Here is an 18,471-nt window from a genome sequence, read left to right on the forward strand (position 1 = left end):
GTGATGAGTTCTATAAAACCTCATAGGGGGTTGGCATATATTTACGCCCTCTGCTGTAGGTATGTCCTTTGAATCCTGCATAAGCAGCAGCAAGTAGAGCAAACGAGAGGCGTCTTGCGAGCCACCTTGGGCTATACATTCATGAGTGGCACCGTACACCCTGCCGTTTGCTGACTTTGCTTCCTCGAGGCTTCTTCACGGGGGGTCGACGTCGACTGTGCTGTCTGAATGGAGGTCAAAGTGCATAACTTAAGTAGCCGACAATAAAATGCATAACGTGGCACAAAAAACACAAACAGACAATCCGGCCAGCAAAGGAAAACTAAGTACAACCCGTACGAAAATGTGGAAAATATGGCTCTATTTATTTGTACATTAGGCCATGCCAAGACGTTGAAAAACCCGGCGTACATATTCCTTGGAGTGAGTGTGAGTCTGTATGTCCTGTGGCATGTTGTACCTGCTTCAACAGCTGCTAGCAAAAGGCCAAGTGTTGTGCTTGACATGAACACAAGGCAGCCACAGAGGGATTTCTGTATTTTTCCAAGACCCCGTGTCTTTCCCGCTGCGCCATAATAATTTCATGCTGGGATGGACTTAACCAGAAGCACGCCGATATATCTAATGTGGGAGTGGAGGGCAACAAATTTATTAGAGAAAACCCAGTACAGGGAGGCATTTTACTAAAGGTGTTTCTAAGCTCGATTTAATTGTTAGCCGTTTTTTTTCTGTAAAATGAATTTTGATATTGTAAAATTTAAGGTGAGATATACTTATGTATTAACGATCATAAGCTGCACCTGTTCTAAGTATTATAAATATCATAAAGGCTATTAACAAGTTGGATGACAACAAACTTTTTAAGAACAAATTAAAGGCACATTTAAAGCATTTCCAAACTGCTGAATTTGTGAAGTGTGAAAAGTTTAACAAAAGTTTTACCAACGAAAAGTTTAATCTTGAATTTTCTTTTCAAACTTTATATTGTTAGTTAAATGTGTATATTATTTTGTGTTTCTTTAGCGCAATGAGACGTGTGCAAAAAAGAGATAAAGACATTAAAATCCCATGTACTTTGTTATAGTATAGGCGGTTTCAGGTATTATGTACATCTTGTAAGACTAAGTTTCATGGATTATTAAATCAAATCTGGTTTCCATAAAATTTGTATTAAGTACTTTCCCAATACTCTATCTAAGTTTTGATTACACGTTGAAATGACCAAAGCAATGTGTAACTTTACATTGTTTTGTGGGGCTTTCACTTAATTGTTCCGGGATTAGAGCGTAAATCTTTCACAAAAATCAATTGCAATCAGCGCTAGTTTCTTGGTTGATTCGCGATGTTCGGCATTAGTCGCCATTGTTGTCCATTGTTGACTGGGAGTGTCCCACGGGGGGTGCTCTTCACAAAAGCCAACCGCGTAATTAAGCTTTACGTACCGAGAGTAAATACACAAAACGGGTACCACACGCACACCCATAACCACAGCGAGCCACCAAATGTTAACAATGCACATTACGCATACGCCACGTTGCGATGATGTTCTGCGTGCTTCGTGGCCTACACTTACGTTCTGCCCACACTCACTTTTCTATCTCCCTCTCTCTCCGCAGATACCAGGACATGTACAACAATCCGATTAAGGCCACTAATTTGGAGCACCGTGACGTGGTTCTGGACATACTGTCTGATGCTCGCGTGGTTGGCCCGCTCCTGCAAACGGGAATGTTCCACGCGGATGTCAATCGGCGCAATTATATGTACGTATTTGGCCATAACAGCGCGACAGGACCGTTTGCCCACGTAAGTATTAGCCCTCCTCAATGCCCAAACGGCGATTCCAATTACATACTCTACAGCGCATTTAAATTAAACCCAGCGTGAGTTGGCATCTAATGAGTTTCCATAATGTACTGGATTCTTTCCCTTCCCCTCACCGCACTGCGTCCACCCAATAATGGAACAATAATGCTGAAAAGTTTGCGGCACTGGGCCGTTGAATTCAGTTCATCGTTGACGAGGCTGACGGTGCTTGTTTTGGCTTTTTGGCCAAAACAATTCGCAAGTTTGCAGCTGCCAATGGGGAATGATCGTAATGAAGGCATTGAACCCTCCGTAACAGAAATGGCTAAATATATACACATAGAAAAAAAAGGCAATGTCCCGCGGATGCCTTCGAATTGGCATTATTTTCACACTTGTGGTTTAATATTAATATCTAAATTCCAAAGTAGTTTTTGTGATATTATTCCACTTATGGAATCATTTTTCCGAGTGCAGCCAAAAATATAAAAAGCGCAAAATTCCAAAACAAAAATACTGTCGGACAAGTTTGGCTCGTGTCCTTTTGCTAAGCAGACGGCATCCTCTTGACTTCGGGTTCATTTGAGTCCGAGGAGGGATCACTTTCGAGGGGCGGAGGAGGAGAACGGCTATGGTTATGGCTATCTGTGTCCTTGTCCATCCTACTTGGCTTGGTTTTATGGGTTTGTCATGCTTATGGATTTGTTACTGATTGCCTCGCATAGATAGCTTTGTGTTGCTATGAAGCTGTCTTGGCCTCGGACCTCTGCTACTCTACAGTTAAATGGACCTATTGATTTGTAATTAAGATGATTGGACTGATAGGCAAATAGGGCGCTCGGCGTAAGTAAACATTTTCAGGGGAATCCTTTCATCTTCCCACTGATTTCCCCGCGGTAAGGGTCCTTTGAGCTTCGCCTATGCCTTCGCAGAAAAATTGAGAAAAGCCCGATGGCAAAACAGAAATTGCTCACCAGACGGAGACAAAACTTCCCCAACAACCCATACAGAAATAATGAATTTGAAAACAACTCAAACAGGGATCCGAAACAAAGGAGACACTCCCCCCGCCCAGTGGAAAGTTATTATTTTGTATTATATTTTTGGCAACTTTTAGTCTTTTGCTAAGCGAATTTTTATGGCCATAGTTGCTGAGCAGTTGGCCATAAAGCAAACTGCAACTGCAAAATAGATGAACAGCTCGGGGACATGGCCTTTCGGGTGCGACAACAGCTTGTGGCGAGCGGAGTGCAACAACTTTTTAATAGACCGCAATTAAAGTATGAAAATAAGTCTGATAAATTGCCAACGCTTGCCATCGACCGAAAGTAGCCAAATCGTACAAAAGAACATGTTTATGCCCCCTGATATATGGGCGGATTCTGCAGCCAGGCATCGCATTAGTGCGAATAAATTGCAGGAATAAAATTCACTTAAATATTTCATGCCGTTCCCGGGAAGCCTTGAACATGAAAAGCGGATCCCAAGGATATTCGGCCGTGCCTACAAATTATCGCTGGCTGTCGCCAACGCAACCCACCAACCTACTCGTTTTCCTTTGCTGTTGCTCCGACTGTTTCTCTACTTTTTCTTTGGGGCCCCAGACAGGAAAACAGTCAGACAACTTAAGGCCCACACAATCGCACAACATGCTGGCTCCTCTTTTATTTATGCCAACATCTCTCTGTTGTCGCATTCTCCGCTTGTCAGGGCCGAAGCCAAGAACTCGCCTGAATGCGAATGAATTTGTGCATAAACTGCGCTTCTGCACTCCATCTCGAGCTCAAGCCCCCTCACTTGGACCACGCCCACTCAGCACTCTCAGCCGCCCCCGCAGCCAACACTTTCTGACTATTCGCCTTGGGCCGCGGGCTTATTGTGAAACTTTTTGGCACATGTCTTGCCTGTTTGCCTCAAACTCGGCCTCAAAATGGGCCAAAGAGACTACTTATGTACTTGGCTTCAAGTGTCCGACCACTCCATTCCATTCCACTGATGCGGAGCTGTGCCTCAAGGCGCCTGTTAAAAATAGCGAAAATTATACCAAGCATAGATAATTCCAGCGAAATGGCTGTGGTGCTTTAAGAAGGGCTTAATTGATTTAATCCCAAAGACAGCGTCATACAACCAGACAGAGGGTGTCAGCAAAATCCACTGTCTACAGATGGTATTCAGATTGACAGTATATCAGCGATTTAGTTGAATTGGGAAGAACACTCTTCTGAAATAGTCTGAAGCTAAAAAATAAACAATTCCCATTTTCTAAATATTTTAAAATTTATATTTCAACAAAAAAGAAATTGAAATTAAGCGATTTGATTCGTTCTCGAAGTAGTAAGGACTTTTTCCACGAACTTGTAACGCCACCGAAATCAGAATTGTGCGTTAAGTACATCCTAACTGAATTTAATCCCGACGACAAAACGCAAAATGGCACAGAAATAAACAACATGGGGATTCGACAAAATTGCTGCTCTGGAGGATTTTTCTATTCTTCTTTTCTAATTTCCCAAGCTGAGCAATAAACTCAGCGAGCCGAAAACTTTGGCAAAACAAGTTCCAATTTATTTAGGCATAATCGAGGGAAAGCAGATGGAAACGACTTCGGCTCGAGGACAGTTTAATAAGTTTCCCATATTAAATTCAGCATTTTCCGGGGCCCACGAACACACAGTCCCACGTAGACGAACGTCATTATCATCGCATTCTAAACGCGGTCAGCATCCCAAGAATTTTCCGCAAACCCCACAAATAAAAAACATTTGAAGTATGTCCCGTCTGGTCGCCTTCTTTTTTCTTGGGAAAGTTTTTTTCGCCGACTATTTGGGCATTCCCCCCGCTCAACTGGCTTCCTCCTTCTGATAAGAATGCGAAATGGTTGAGGAAGGAAAAGAAATTTATGAAAATAAAATAAATATGACTCAAACTAAAGTTTTTATTTTGGTGCGTGGTTCAAAGTTGCGACCGCAATCCGCAAAAAGGTTCCGAGACTCGAGTGTTTGGCAAATACTGAAAAACGTGGCCGTTTCGCTTAATGCACAGCGTACTTTTTGCCAAAAATTCTGCGAGCGAAAATATTTAATTACCAACACGCAGAAATACCAAATTAAAGAGACCTGGCCCCGCCAAGCTCTTGGCGTAATCCAATAAAATTATAAAAAGACGAGGCCAAATTCTGCGCCGAGCAATTCCCAGCCTCCTGGCCAATTCACGCCCAGGCAATTGCCTCAGGTTACTGATCCTAAGTCCCCCGTAAAGCCTATTCGGGCAAATATTTTTGGAAATTTTACACGCAGCGAGTGCCATTAACTCCATTAGGTTTATTACGACAAATGGCGCTAAGTCAAATTGTTGTTTCCGTTGCCGTGGGCACAGGAAGGCGTTTTTAGAGTGGGCACACGGAGGGGCATAAATTACGAAAGTTACGCATTTATTCCAAATTGAATTTCCGCCTCCGCTCCGGTTATTTTTAAAGCGAGAATCGCTGGCCGACTCGAATTCGGTACAGGATGTGCCAATCGAATAAATTCATAAATTATTTTTGGCAAATTTATGAACATTCTTTAATTATGCATTCATATCGGGACCAATACTGAGCTTGCAGAATTTAAACGGAAGTGTTTAATTAAAATTTTTAGATTTTGTGCACTATAAGCATTTGCAGTAAAGTGTGTGCTATGACAAATAATATTATTGTTCGCAGGCACTCAATTTGATTGATATGAAAATATTTCCCCTGGCATCAAAATGTTAAACGTAAAATAAACATTCGCCATGCCAGAATGCCGAATCAATTCGAATCGTGGAAAAACCTTAAGGAATAGCTTTGATTTCGTTATAGGGCCATTGAACCGTGTATATTCATCACAGAACTCTCAACAAAAAGCTTAGACTAAGCCTTGCCACGGAGCAGCAATATTGAATTCCGTTTGCTCGTTTCATCAGATTCTCACACAATTGCAAAATGAGAATCAAAATCAAAAGCGAAATTCATCATTCATAAATGCCATAAAAGATTTCAGCGGCGCAGAGGACATCGTCCGATGGCCAAAACCGAAAAGAACAGTCAGCAGCTATGGGACAGTGGCATTTTGATGTGCTCAGACAGCAATGCTTTGTGACTTTGTTACATTTTTCATGGCAACAATAAAAACTTGGCTTTATTACCTACTTACATTCAGCGACTCCCTCCGGCGGTCTCGTCCTGTCCCCATTCCCATTCCCGTCCCCGCCGTCGTCCTCGTCCTGTTTTTCGCTCCTGTCTTCGGCTAGCTAAATATTTATGCAGGCCGTCTAAGAAGATTGATGCCGGTTGGTCACAATGGCCAAAAAAGAGCCGTTAAAATACTGCTGAAAACATTTCACACCGATCTCCTAGTCACCCACCGACTTTCTAACCGCATTACATTTTGCCGGGTAATATACACTCAGTGATGAAGGTCGAACACATTAGGAGATTTCCTTCCGTAAATCAGAGTCCTTGCAAGGCGGACGCTTCCTCTCTGTGCGTTTACCTCTCTGTATTTAAAGAAACATGAACAGTTACTTCTAAGACACTGCTATAATATTTGAGTCTTCCCCTTTCACAGTAAGGGTTAAAGTTCATTTCATTTTGGAAGAATGGCATATTCAGAGAGCTCCCTTAGTTTTGAAAGCAAATCATCCACTTTCCTCCTCCTACCTTGATACTTTAATATTTATAGCTTAAGGCCCACAACCCGCTTTAATGGCCTGCGTTTTAGAGTATTCCACTAGCGGCTTGATTTACTGACACTTTTGAACTGGATATATATACATTTTCACTTACAGCTACCGCACAGCATTATGGGCGAGGAATTGGCGTTTATCTTCGGGGCTCCTTTGGCCGCCGCAGGTCCCTTTCCCAGTGGCAACTACACGGTGCAGGAAAAGCTGCTTTCCGAGGCGGTAATGGCATATTGGACGAATTTCGTAAAGACCGGGTGAGTACTGCCTGCTGGACTTTCGGTCCACAGAGCGGATGTGCAAAGTGCATTTGGAGAAAGTTAGCTGGGGAGTTTGTGGTACTCGTACTGCCAAGGCTGTGGACTATAAAGCTGGGAGGGCCATCAACATCAACACGAAGAGTCACAGATCTGCATGCAAATGCGGATGCGGATGCGGGTGCGGATGCAGTGTGGGATATTCATGAGTTCTGGAATGGCAACGACTAGTGGCACTGGTTTGGCATTGGCTTTGCCTTCGAATACGGCACGTTTTGCAATCTGCAACGCTCGGACAGCGAAATGAATAGAATTTTTACTGCCGCTTTTATTATTATTCTACAGCAGCCGGATTGGGTGGCGGCACATGCAAATATTATTAGTTGGAGTGGCCACCGCTCAGGGATAAAAATAAAGGCCGGGCAAAAAATGGAAATGGGTGCGGCAATCAGAGCTGAAATCAGAGATCGTTAGCAGGGCGTTTTGGCATTCGGCTGCCGGCGAGTGTGGTTATTGGCCATAACCATATCATTTAAATGAGCAAATGAATGGCCGGATTATGTCTATAAAATGGGATTCTTTTCTCGAAAAGGGGAGACTAAAATGTGAACCAGACGATAACATATCCGTTGGCAGAAATTCTCATTGGCTGCTATAATGTTTTTCTAGCAATCCCAAGGCCCCATGGAAGGGAATCTTCATCAACTCACATGCCCTGGAGTGGGATCGCTACGACCTGGATTGGCCGGAATTCAATAGGAGGGCTCAGGCATATCTCAATATTGGTAGGTGTCATGTCATTAGATACGCTTTCGGAAAAAATAGCCATTCAGTAAAACCATAATCTTTTCCCCTTTTTTTCTTCAGGCATTCCGCCAACAGTGGGCTACAAGTACCGCCAAATATATATGAATTTTTGGAACAAAGAGCTCCCGGACGAACTCAATCAGATCGCAGCCATTCAGGAGCAGCTTCAGAAGCCCGGTCAAGAGGTGATTACAGGTCACATGAGCAAGTACGGGCCGAGGGACCACGGCGCCGAGGACCCTGTGAGGACATTAAAGCTTCTGCTCCAGGAACCCAGTCTAGCTGGACCAACACAGAGTGGCGAATCGACAGAAACAGCGGCGGAAAATATGTACAATGCTCCTCCTACCTTCGGTCATGTGCACAAGATGCAGGGTGGTAGTGATTTCGAGGACTTGGTGACCTCCACCAACCCACTGGAGAGTGGGGAGGATCAGCCTCAGGCTCCTCCTGAAACAGTGGCCAAATCCGAGGCCACGATGCAACTACTGATTGCCTTAATTACCATTATAATAGTTCTCAACCTCTTGATTTATGGAACCTTTTTGTTGCGACAGCGCCGTCGAAGGGCCAAGGCTCTACCTTTTCCGGCTCCTAAATTGGGCGGCACCATCCTCAGCTACGATGGAGCCAACGATGAGGAGCTCAAGAGGTGCAGCAAGTCCCGCGACGGAGACGATAGTTTCGTCCTGGAGATGACAAGGAAATCAAATACCTATGAGGCCATCAAGACAGGTCAGAGATCGCTGAGTTGCTCCACAGTGGACACCCACACTAAAGTCTGTGAGTGGATGTCGAGTCAGGAAGCCCCGAAATCGGGTAGCTTCAACACGGCCACTCCGCCTCCACAACCGATTTTATCTGATGGCAGGCTGATCATCTGCCAGGATATAGAGGTGGCCGACGCAGCTCTACTCATCCCCCAACACATGCACGAGCCGCAGCACTACGAGATGCTCCTGCAGAGGCAACATTCGGCCCTAACCGAACCGAGTGATGACATCCTCCAGCAGCAATATCCCTTGAGGAACCACTCCCATTCCCATTCGGATCCTGTGGACATGATCCTGGCTGCTGATGAGCAGGTCACCAGCTTTGTGCATGCCGACGATGTGGACATCAACGTGACGAGCAGAGATGACTCTGATTGTCTGGAGGTTATACCTTTAACGTCTGCTCAGCAACTGGCGCTTTTGCGGCAGCGTAATTATCCCAAAGTCCTGCCCACAGAACAGGATTTAATTAACAGCAGCTATAAGAGAAATTCCCTGCCGCCACAGAATTTTAACGCTCCTCTGCCGCCGCCGCGAACCATTAGCAACACTCTGGGCAGGAGGCGGAGGGACAGCAGCAACATAACCACTTCGCCACTCCAGGTGGCCAGAGATTGTGGAGGCGAGGACGAGGACCTCAAGGAGCCCCAAATCACACAGAACACTCTCATTGTCGGACCCATTGTGCCCAAATCACCCGCCTCCAGTCTGAAGCGAGTGAAGAGAATGCCAGAGTCTTCGGCAATGACGGCTCTCAGCGGATCCTTTCAATCCTTCGAGTCCGTACCCCCGGCCCACGAAACCACGCCCCCTCAGGGAGGCGAGCGGACCGAGTGCATTTACGCAATTAGGCCCAGTCCCGGAAGTTGCAGCTGGGCGGCGCCCAATGGCGATTTGTACGCGCAGCCCATGAAATCACCCTCGAGGAACTCGCTCATTCCCAGGCCCACAAAGCCGGCGGAGTCCCAATCCCAAGCCACGCCAGGCGGACCAGCTGGGGAATCTCTTGGATCAACGGGAATGGCAAGAGCAAGCCGCATTCCTCAATTGCAACGCCAGGCTTCCGGCAAGGATTTGCAAGCAAGAACGGCAACTGACAACACCGCAAATCCTTTGGGATGCCAGCCGCGAACCGATTCCACAATATCATCTGGCTCGTCGGCATCTTATGCCTCGACCACGGACTCCTCCTCCTCCTCGTCCACTGGAACCGTACGCACCGAGCTGCAGCAGTTCCAGCCAGCTCCCGGCAGAAGTATTACAACCAATATATAGAAACTCCAGGGAGCGGGTGCCAAGAATCCTTCAGGACTTCCCGCCGTGCCCGCAATGCGGCGACAGACAGCTGCCGGCCTAGCCCCCTTCAGTATTTGTCCGGATCCCAACTCTCCGGTTTCCTCTGGTCTGAAATTTTACGGGGTCTGCGTAAATTTAATAATACATTTTGGTGTAAAGTTTATCTTTGACTTGGCGGCATAGCCCGTGGTTAGAGCTCGACTGCTGGCCTTCTGGCTTTGTGTGAGCAAAGTTTCTGCCGGCGTAAATTAGTTAAGAAAATTGCAGTGGAGGTCTCCCTGGAGATTGCAGCGAAGGTTCGCCGTATCGATATAAGCAGCGATTCCCGTAAGGGAAACTAATTTCCTAGAGAATATTGCACAGCTAAGTCGCTTCAGCAAGTTATTTGAAATTGATTACACAGTTTCAGTTTTCTCAAATTTTACCAACGAAAATACTAGGTATGGTAACAGATTAAATGTCATATTTCATTGGATAGCTTGAAAAAGATATATATTCTTAATCATACAGTTGGAGTGCGGAAAGCTTGATAGTTTGTATATAGAACAAAAGAAGTTGATTCGTAATTATGTATTAATTTTTAAACAAAATCAGCATATACAAAAACAAGGGATGATGAAAGAGCAAATAGCTAAAATATTTTAAAATATAATTGAGAAAAAGTTTTATGGGCTTAACTGTAAGCTTCTCCAATAGCCGATTAATCGAAATTAGCCACAGTATTTAAAATAATTCTTTAACAACTAGAATATAACAAAATATGTTAAGGACAATTAAAGTTAAATATTCCCATTATTTAAGCTGAAGAACAAGGGACTCAAAGAATGTTTAATGAATGCCCAGAATCCCAATATCAAGTATTATAAGATAAAGATTTTCATTGCTTAAACTTAAATGTGGTTAACCATAAGCTAGCATCCGCACAAATGCACATACTGGAAAATATAGTGAATTCGAGAGATGAAAGCAATTTTTATGCGGCTGACTTTGTGATTTTATATATATTCCCATAACAACCGACAACAAAAATAGCTGCTGCTGAAATTGCCAATAACAATGCCTTGAATTTTGCCACTCGCTCACCAAAACTTGTGTCAACTATTGTTGCCGCCAATTTACCAAACAAAAGCTACTTACGAACATGTCTGCTCCTCTTTTATGTTTGACTTCTGTTTTCTTGGTGAATTTTGTTGCCAATACTCTCCGGGCCACGCAATTTCGCACTGCCGCCAACTTAATTTGCCACAACATTTCGCCAACCAAATCACTCGTAAAAAAGTTTCAGCATTTATCTTCAAAGTTCTCAAAATTTCTAGGTAAGAAAAGACACACTTCCACATTTTGCCTAACTATGTGACGATATGATTAGGCAACTAACACATCTATTCGACCCCAATTACTTTCTCTTATATAAATAAAACAGCTGTAAGTGTGGAAAATAATATATAATATAAATCCTATTTATATATTATTTATTTTTATTATTTTGTAAAATCTATCTTAATTTAAATTGTCATTACTTAGAGGAACATCCTTCGGGGTGAATACTTTTTTCGAGTGTTTAGTAGAGGAGCACTCTCAGCGGGGAAATGGAGTCTGAACTGTGGAGACCGCCTGGAAATCAGTTCAAATGTCAACATTTTCGTTGCTACACATATTTCAAATATTTGGCGTTTTGGGCATAGTTGTTAACTCTTCTCCACTTGCCTAAAACTGGGATCTGTCCTCGGCCAGGACATCAAAGTTGTCGCTCCCCTCGAGGCCGAGCAATAGCTGTGCGTTGTGTTGCTAAGCTTAGGGCCATATCCTGCAGGATTTACTGCCTGGGCAGAAAAGTTTTTGCGTTGGCTTTTATGCCTTATTCCCTTTGTGGCACATTTGATTTTCTTTTTTTGCTTTTGTGCTGCGAATTGAGTTATTGTGTCGTTTCTGCGTGGGCCCCTTATGCAAATGACTGTGTCTTCAAGTTGTTCTTGCCTCTTGCGCAGGTTTCGCAGAAAGTTTGTTCCGAACTACGGGGAAATTGAAAATCTCCGCCATAAACAGGGCTAACAGAAATGTTTTCCCCCCGGAGCGCCCTTAAAAATTCGTAATTATATTGTTTGACCCCTTGAATTGTTCCTGGTTCTCCTTTCGGATTTCTGATGGCCTCGTTTTGTGTGAGCACAGGTAAGTAATAATTTGGTTGGCAGAGGATTTCCTTAGTTTTCAGAGTTATCCCTGTTGGAGCGAACTAATTGGGGAGCACAGAGTCCTGCGAAAAGGATTTTATCATGGCTGTTTGATCGAAACGGAGAACATAAATTGCCATAATAACCGCTTGGACAACTCGACGAGCTGTAGTATGTGTTGACATTTGTTTTCTGCTCAAGGAGAAACATTCTGCTGATTTTCCACAGCTTTCCATATCAGTCTATTAGATTGCTGTGGCCAGTATTCCGCACTTTTCCTCAGGCGCCTCCCTCCTCAAGCTTCTTCTGTGGCCCATGTATCGTTGGTGTTTTCTTTCGCCGGAAGAAATTCCTTGTGAGCAAGCGAGTGAGTCCTTCGGTTGCGTCAGTGAAGTGCGAAGTGTGTAAAATGGTACTTGAATTGAATAAACTCAACCCAACTTTTGTGGCCAGTTGCAAAGTGCTAAATGGAAGTTTGTTTGCTTGATATGCGTGCAATGGAATTTCTGCAAAGAACATTGGCAATCGAAGGACAAGGAAACGGAAACAGCTGTCTTTCCATAATCACTTCTACGATTGTTAAAAACACTTATACGCCATTAAATATTGAGCAGTTGTATCAATTTAGTACATTCACCCCCATTTCATCCCTTCTCCGGTTTGCCATTTTGAATAATTTATAAGCTACCATGGAAAGCCGCAAAAGCCGAATAGTTTAGTCTAACAAATCAGAGTTCCCAGGCAACACAGCCACAAGCAAAACGCCAGACAGAAATAAGAAAAATTAAATTCCCCAAGCAGATTTTGCCGGCAGTACTGTTGTCCAAAATTTGCTGACAACCACAAATTAGAGTAACTCGAGAGTATATTAAAGTCAAATATGCAGGGGCGGGCGGATCGTAAATAACGAGAATGTGGGGACAAGTACTTCTACTGGAGCGGGAAGTGGGGCCTTTCGGAGACGGGGGGCCTTTCATGCATAAATACTAGTATGGCGTTCTGGTCTCTGATTTGATTTACTGTTCGGGGGCTTTCCCCTAGTTCCCCCTAGTTCCCCTAGTTAACTGAAAAAGGCCGAAACGAACGATGAGCAGGGGAAACGGAGCGGGGCAAATGCAAAGTTATGACAGGAAGGCCATGGGCAAAAACAAAATACTTTATCGGCTTAAACTTAAATTGGATACAGAACGGATTACTGCGTACATATTTAATCTTCTTTAATTGAAACTAATTGAGAGCGACATGGCTAATATAAAATGCGTATGCTCTACAACGATTTTTAATAGCGAACGGGTTTTTTTTCGCCCACTTCGTGAAGTGCCTAATGACTAATTAATGCACTTTTTAGTGTTATTGTTTTCGTGCGATTATTTATTAAATGTGCATTTGCAATGCCCACTGAGCCACTGGTCTTCAATTCAAATCAATAGCCTTGAACAATAAGCTGGTTAAACATTGCACACAATGCAAATGGCCCATTGCATGCGAACTGAAAACAAAAACAGCGACTGCAAATAAACACATATGCAAATTATGTTTCGATATTTCCTTACTTTTTCATTCATGTCGTCTATTTGACTTTATAATGAACATTTTAATAATTTAACAGGTGCCAAATTACACAATTGCATGCTGGTATGAGCAGTGCTAAATCATTTAAAGCCCAGCAATTATTGTAGCTTTGTGGCCATTAGGCGTAGAAATTTGGCGAAATGAAACTACTCTAAACAATAAAATTGCACGAAAATCATTGGAGCCTGGCATTTGCGAAAATTGTTTATCGCTGGTAAGTTTTAAAACAGTTAAAATAAAAATAGTGGCTGGCGTGTTTCTGGTCACGGTAATTTACACGCCTGCTCATCGCATAGCAAAAACGCAAAATATCTAATTTAATTTTGGGAAATAATTTGCTGGCAAACATTAGCATGCGTTTGATTATCAACTTTGGGTGAATGCGATCTGAAATACAATTTCCTAAACAAACGGAAAATGTTTAATTAATTGTATTGGGCGACTAGACAACTGGAAACAGCCACAGAAATAAGGACAACAAAAGTCATTAAGGACATCAAGTGCATAAACGGATTTGCTGGTTGATAATTTTGCGCTGCGAGAATTAAATGTAATTTTGCGGTCGAGCTTGTAGACTGTGCGCATGTGTTAAATGCAAATTATTCGCATCGAAAACCTCAATGAATATAAATTCACAAGTGCACAGAAATCGACTAGTACGGGCATGGGGCAAAATAATAATAATATAAATATTTAATTAAACACACTTTTTTTGCCAGCGCCCTGTGGTACAACCTATTTTTTTTAATTAATCCTATCCAGTGTTTATTTGTTTGTTCTGCGGTCCAGAGTTCAATGAGTCGTAAAATTTCGGCACCATAAAATAATATTCAGCAATTGATTTAAATTGGTCAAGTGCAAAAGGCCAACACCAACTCGTGGGAGTACTCGTCCTTCGCCCTAATTTTCTAAAATATGTTAATGCGTTTTGAATAGTGAGTTTTTATTTACCCGATGAGCTGGCTGGCGTAAGCCGGTCTCCTCTCTCTCCGTTTTGCATATCAGAAACAAATTTAAATAAATAAAACGGTGAGCATATCATAGCAGCTATTCTATCAGCACAAACACATTGCACGGCGCTTAAATGTAGACAACACAATGTAGACCCATTTACATTTACATCTCTCATAGTTTGCCTTTATTAAATTTGTAAATTTCAGCCAGGATCTGCTGCTGTTGCTGCTCCGCCGGGATGCCAGGATGGCAGGATGTTTGGCAAGTCAGCACGCACGAACCGAAAAATCCCCTCGCACAGAAACTAACGCCCACATGGACACTCTCACGTTTGCGATTTATGGAGGAGCGCATTTTATTTATATATATTTTATGACTTTTGTTGCTTTCACATTTTAGTTCTCGCTGCTCCTCTATCATAAATATTTTCCTAGGAAAGCGAAAGCAAAACTGCAATTACAAGGAAAAACACAGTAAGGGCTGGGGGGAAACTGCGCATAAGATCCTTTAAAAGTAAATAAAAGTGTGGAAAAGCGCAGAAAGCTTTGTAGAACGTGACTTAGTTCAGCTTACACAGTGGAGAAAACGCTTTCCTAATCGGATTTTCTTAAATTTAAAAATATTATATCGTTTTTACTGTAGTAGTAGTTTAACATTTAACAGTGAGTATAGAAATAAAAATGCTAAAATAAATTAAAGTTTAAACTAAAATTAACAACGCTTTAGAGATCGTGTAACTATAATAACATAAAATCTAAACTTCTAAAAAAATGTTTATAATTAAAGTTACTGTAAATCTTAGCCATCTCTGCTGCTGAAAATCGTTTCGTGTGCTCCACTCAAGCATGGCTGTAGAGTTTTCCCACGCCCATCGCCCATTTCCCCTCCACTCACCGCCCCTTCCCCTCATCAACTTTATGCATTCGGTGGCAATTAACGCCCATGATATTGCGCTTCGGTTGCATGTGGCTGGTGGCAGCTGGCGGCATGTGGCGTCATCGGGGTGTTAATGCGCCAAGTCATTCCGTTCGCATTGGCAGCCGCTGGATTTTTATTGTTGCCTACTTTGCAGGGCCGCATTCCCTTGGCATTTAATTTGCTTATTACGAACTTACGCAGACAAAGCGTCCATCGTCGCGCTCGTTGTCGCCATCGTTGCCCCACTTTGGTTCAAGTTTGTTGCAATTTGCAATTTGGGTCGCTGTCTGCCCGCCCGCCAGCCCCTGCCACGCCCCCTCAGCCCGCCGCCACACATTTGTCGCTAATTTGGCGAGGAAGTCTTTGGCTTCCTTCCACGCAATGCGCTCCTTTTCCTCTGAAAAGCACCCTCCGCGTAATTGTTTGGCACCAATTGTTTTAAATGCTCGACGAGCGTTCACAAATTACTTCGCAGACGCCGCAGCCAGTTAACTGCGTTGAGTGCACTTACACTCCGCTGTCAAAAGTTCGACCGGAATCGAGTTATCTCTTTACGAAAGCAGTGCCATGGGTGACAAAAAACACATATTAAAGATACTGAAAGGTGGCTTAAATTATACATTTTTAGATGCAGAAGTTTTGATTCCTAACACTAAATCTGTTAAAAATATCATACATATGTATATGAAACGAAAGTCACTTACCATTTCCACTAAAATAATATACTAAATTCCGTAAACACTGTACGGTTCGTGACCATTTATATACCCTTTCCTCCTAGAATCATGTACATAAATTTCCTTCTTAATTTATTATAATCTGAAGTAATTATGCGGACTTTACATTCATATGCCACATTCGACACTTTAGTTGCCAATTTAATTTTTTATACCCACCATTACCACGCTGAATAGTGTTAAATGCCATTCGATGCGTGACTGCAAGAAATTGCAAATGTTTTTATTATAAACAAAGATAGTGAATGCGTGTGTGGGTTGCTTGCTTGAACTTTCCCGCTTTCAAGTCGAAATCGATGCGCATCAATATTCAATATGTTGCCTTTACTGGCGCCACGCCCACAAGGGAAGGGGGCGGTGTGGGGCCGCAAGAAGCACCAAACGCAATCAAGCCGCGCAGCCAACGCCATCTGATGTTTGCTTTACGTAATGGAATTGTGCGGTGAATGCCGCGTGCCACATTTTCTCCTTGCCTTACCCTCGCTTTCCCTTTTCCCTTACTGCCTTTCCCTTTTTGGCCTTTGTGACTTTTGGGTCTGTGAATTTTCCTTGGCTCGCCATATGTCGAATCCACCCGTCGAAGTCTTTTCAATCGCTTTCCACCGGCGCCTGTCAACATTCCTTTGCTGTTTACACTCGACTTTAATTAAATAAAAATATGCATATGAGTTGGCAGCAGTTAATCGAAAACGCCCAGCCCTAAGCTGATTATAATTATTATCTGTTTGGGGCAGATGCTGCATGTAGATAATAACATGCCCAAATGTTTCTCTAATTCCAACCGACTAGTCATTTATTTGCCTGAGAACTTGATTAAGAGCAGAAATTCCTAATTAATCGAGCATGCTAATGACAAATTGAAAGCCCAACGAGTTCAACTCGGTTGGGTTTCTCCTGGGTATGCAGTTTTTATTATAGACACGGGGCGTGGGGTTGAGCATTGCGCATACGCCGTGTTGTGCAACAAAGCAGACACGTGCTCGTATTAGCAGCCAGCTAAGTGCTGTTATTCTACAGTTTTACACCACAATTACCAGTTCCCCACACTGCACTATGGTCCAGAATTCGTTTTTTTTGCATAAAGTTAATTTTTATGTCAATATATCGTCTCTAGCAATTATTTCTAATAGAAAATTGATCATATAAATAAAAACAAAAAACAAAATTGACCGAAAGCTTCACTAAATCGTTTATGAGCTTTTAAAGTTGAAGTGTTAAAAAGCTGATTGAGAGAATGCAATTTCCGAAAAATTACTTGCTTACTTTTGCATGTGGTATGATCGTTAATACGCATCCAAAAATTATAGTAAAATATGGAAAATAAATGCCAAGGTATGATGTTTTTAACTTATGTAGGTAATATATGTATAGTTGTACTGTTTTTATGTTGTGTGACATCCAATTTATGTGTATTTTAACAGAAAATTCTAACGTGTCCCCTGTGTTTCGTGGAGTATAACTAATTTTCTGACAATTTCTGACAAAAGTTAAAAACGTCAGTTTGTACCTTTAACTATTGGCTTTCACGGTAAAGTAATATCTTTTGCCCATTTTTGCTCGTTTTCTTAAAAATTTGATTTTAAATAGGCAATTTTGAGTTCAGACATAGCGACCTCCTGGACATTTGGAGGCGTAACAATAGGCAAAAAAGTTATGTTTCAAATTACGTTTATTCCGCAATCAACAACAATAATCAGGAATCGAAAAAGACAGAAGAGATTGACAAAAAAATAGTAAATTTTGAATTATTTATTAAAAAAAAACTGCCCGAGTGTAACAGACAACTAGACCGATTTATTTTCAAGCATACCAAGTAGATGGCGTCAAAGATAACAATTCTTGTTAGTGATTTTGAAAACTCCAAGACACCGAAGCAAATGGGACGCCGAAACTTATCTTACCAAAATGAAGGAGAAAGATTAAAAAGGAAACTGAAAATACGAGTGAAGCCCGGAATAAGCTTTACAAAAGGGACCGACTATCACATGCAAAAAAAGATATTCGGATCAATAGGATGAGTGATATTTTCCACAGAGCGATTGATAACTCGGACCCACTATTATCAACAATTAGTTTAAAAGAACGAGAGAGAAAAAATAGGAAAAACCACTTCCGAAGGCAGTAATAAGTCTTTTGGAAATACAGTCTAATTTTAAACCTGATCCATGAGACAAAATATTGGATTCACAATCTGATTCTGATTCGAATTCAGATTCGAAATTAAAATGAAACTAGAAAAAAAAGGGGATTATTTTAAAACAAAATATAACATTTAAAAAAAAAAAAAAAAAAAAAATATTTCGTTGACTTCTGAGCATACAGTAGTTAATATGGAGCAAGAAGGCGTGTCGCACAGACTCAAATTCTGTGCAAATATTGTAAACAAAAAATGTACAAAGTTCAAGTCTGTAGCTCAATTTTAACTTATGCAAAAAAATCGAATTCTGGACCACAGTGCACTGGGGCAACGTGTCAA

At 42.2% G+C, this 18,471-nt stretch overlaps 1 protein-coding gene across 5 annotated transcripts in view; it reads left to right on the plus strand.

Moving 5' to 3' along the window:
- LOC6727111 overlaps nt 1-10,613 on the plus strand; it is a 37,502-nt gene extending 26,889 nt beyond the window's left edge. For 4 of the 5 annotated variants that reach the window (XM_016176261.3, XM_016176264.2, XM_016176262.3 and 1 more), the window contains exons 9-12: nt 1,617-1,806; nt 6,616-6,767; nt 7,437-7,552; nt 7,635-10,613. In XM_016176261.3, coding sequence (XP_016033588.1) covers nt 1,617-1,806; nt 6,616-6,767; nt 7,437-7,552; nt 7,635-9,622 — 2,446 coding nt within the window. In that variant the 3' untranslated portion in view covers nt 9,623-10,613. Of the gene's footprint in view, nt 1-1,149; nt 1,287-1,616; nt 1,807-6,615; nt 6,768-7,436; nt 7,553-7,634 lie in introns of those variants that run through there. The other variant, XM_016176263.3, reaches the window with a different exon arrangement.
- The last annotated feature ends 7,858 nt before the right edge of the window (nt 10,614-18,471 follow it).

The sequence above is a fragment of the Drosophila simulans genome, chromosome 3R (assembly GCF_016746395.2).
Source record: "Drosophila simulans strain w501 chromosome 3R, Prin_Dsim_3.1, whole genome shotgun sequence".
NCBI classification, from domain to species: Eukaryota; Metazoa; Arthropoda; class Insecta; order Diptera; family Drosophilidae; genus Drosophila; species Drosophila simulans.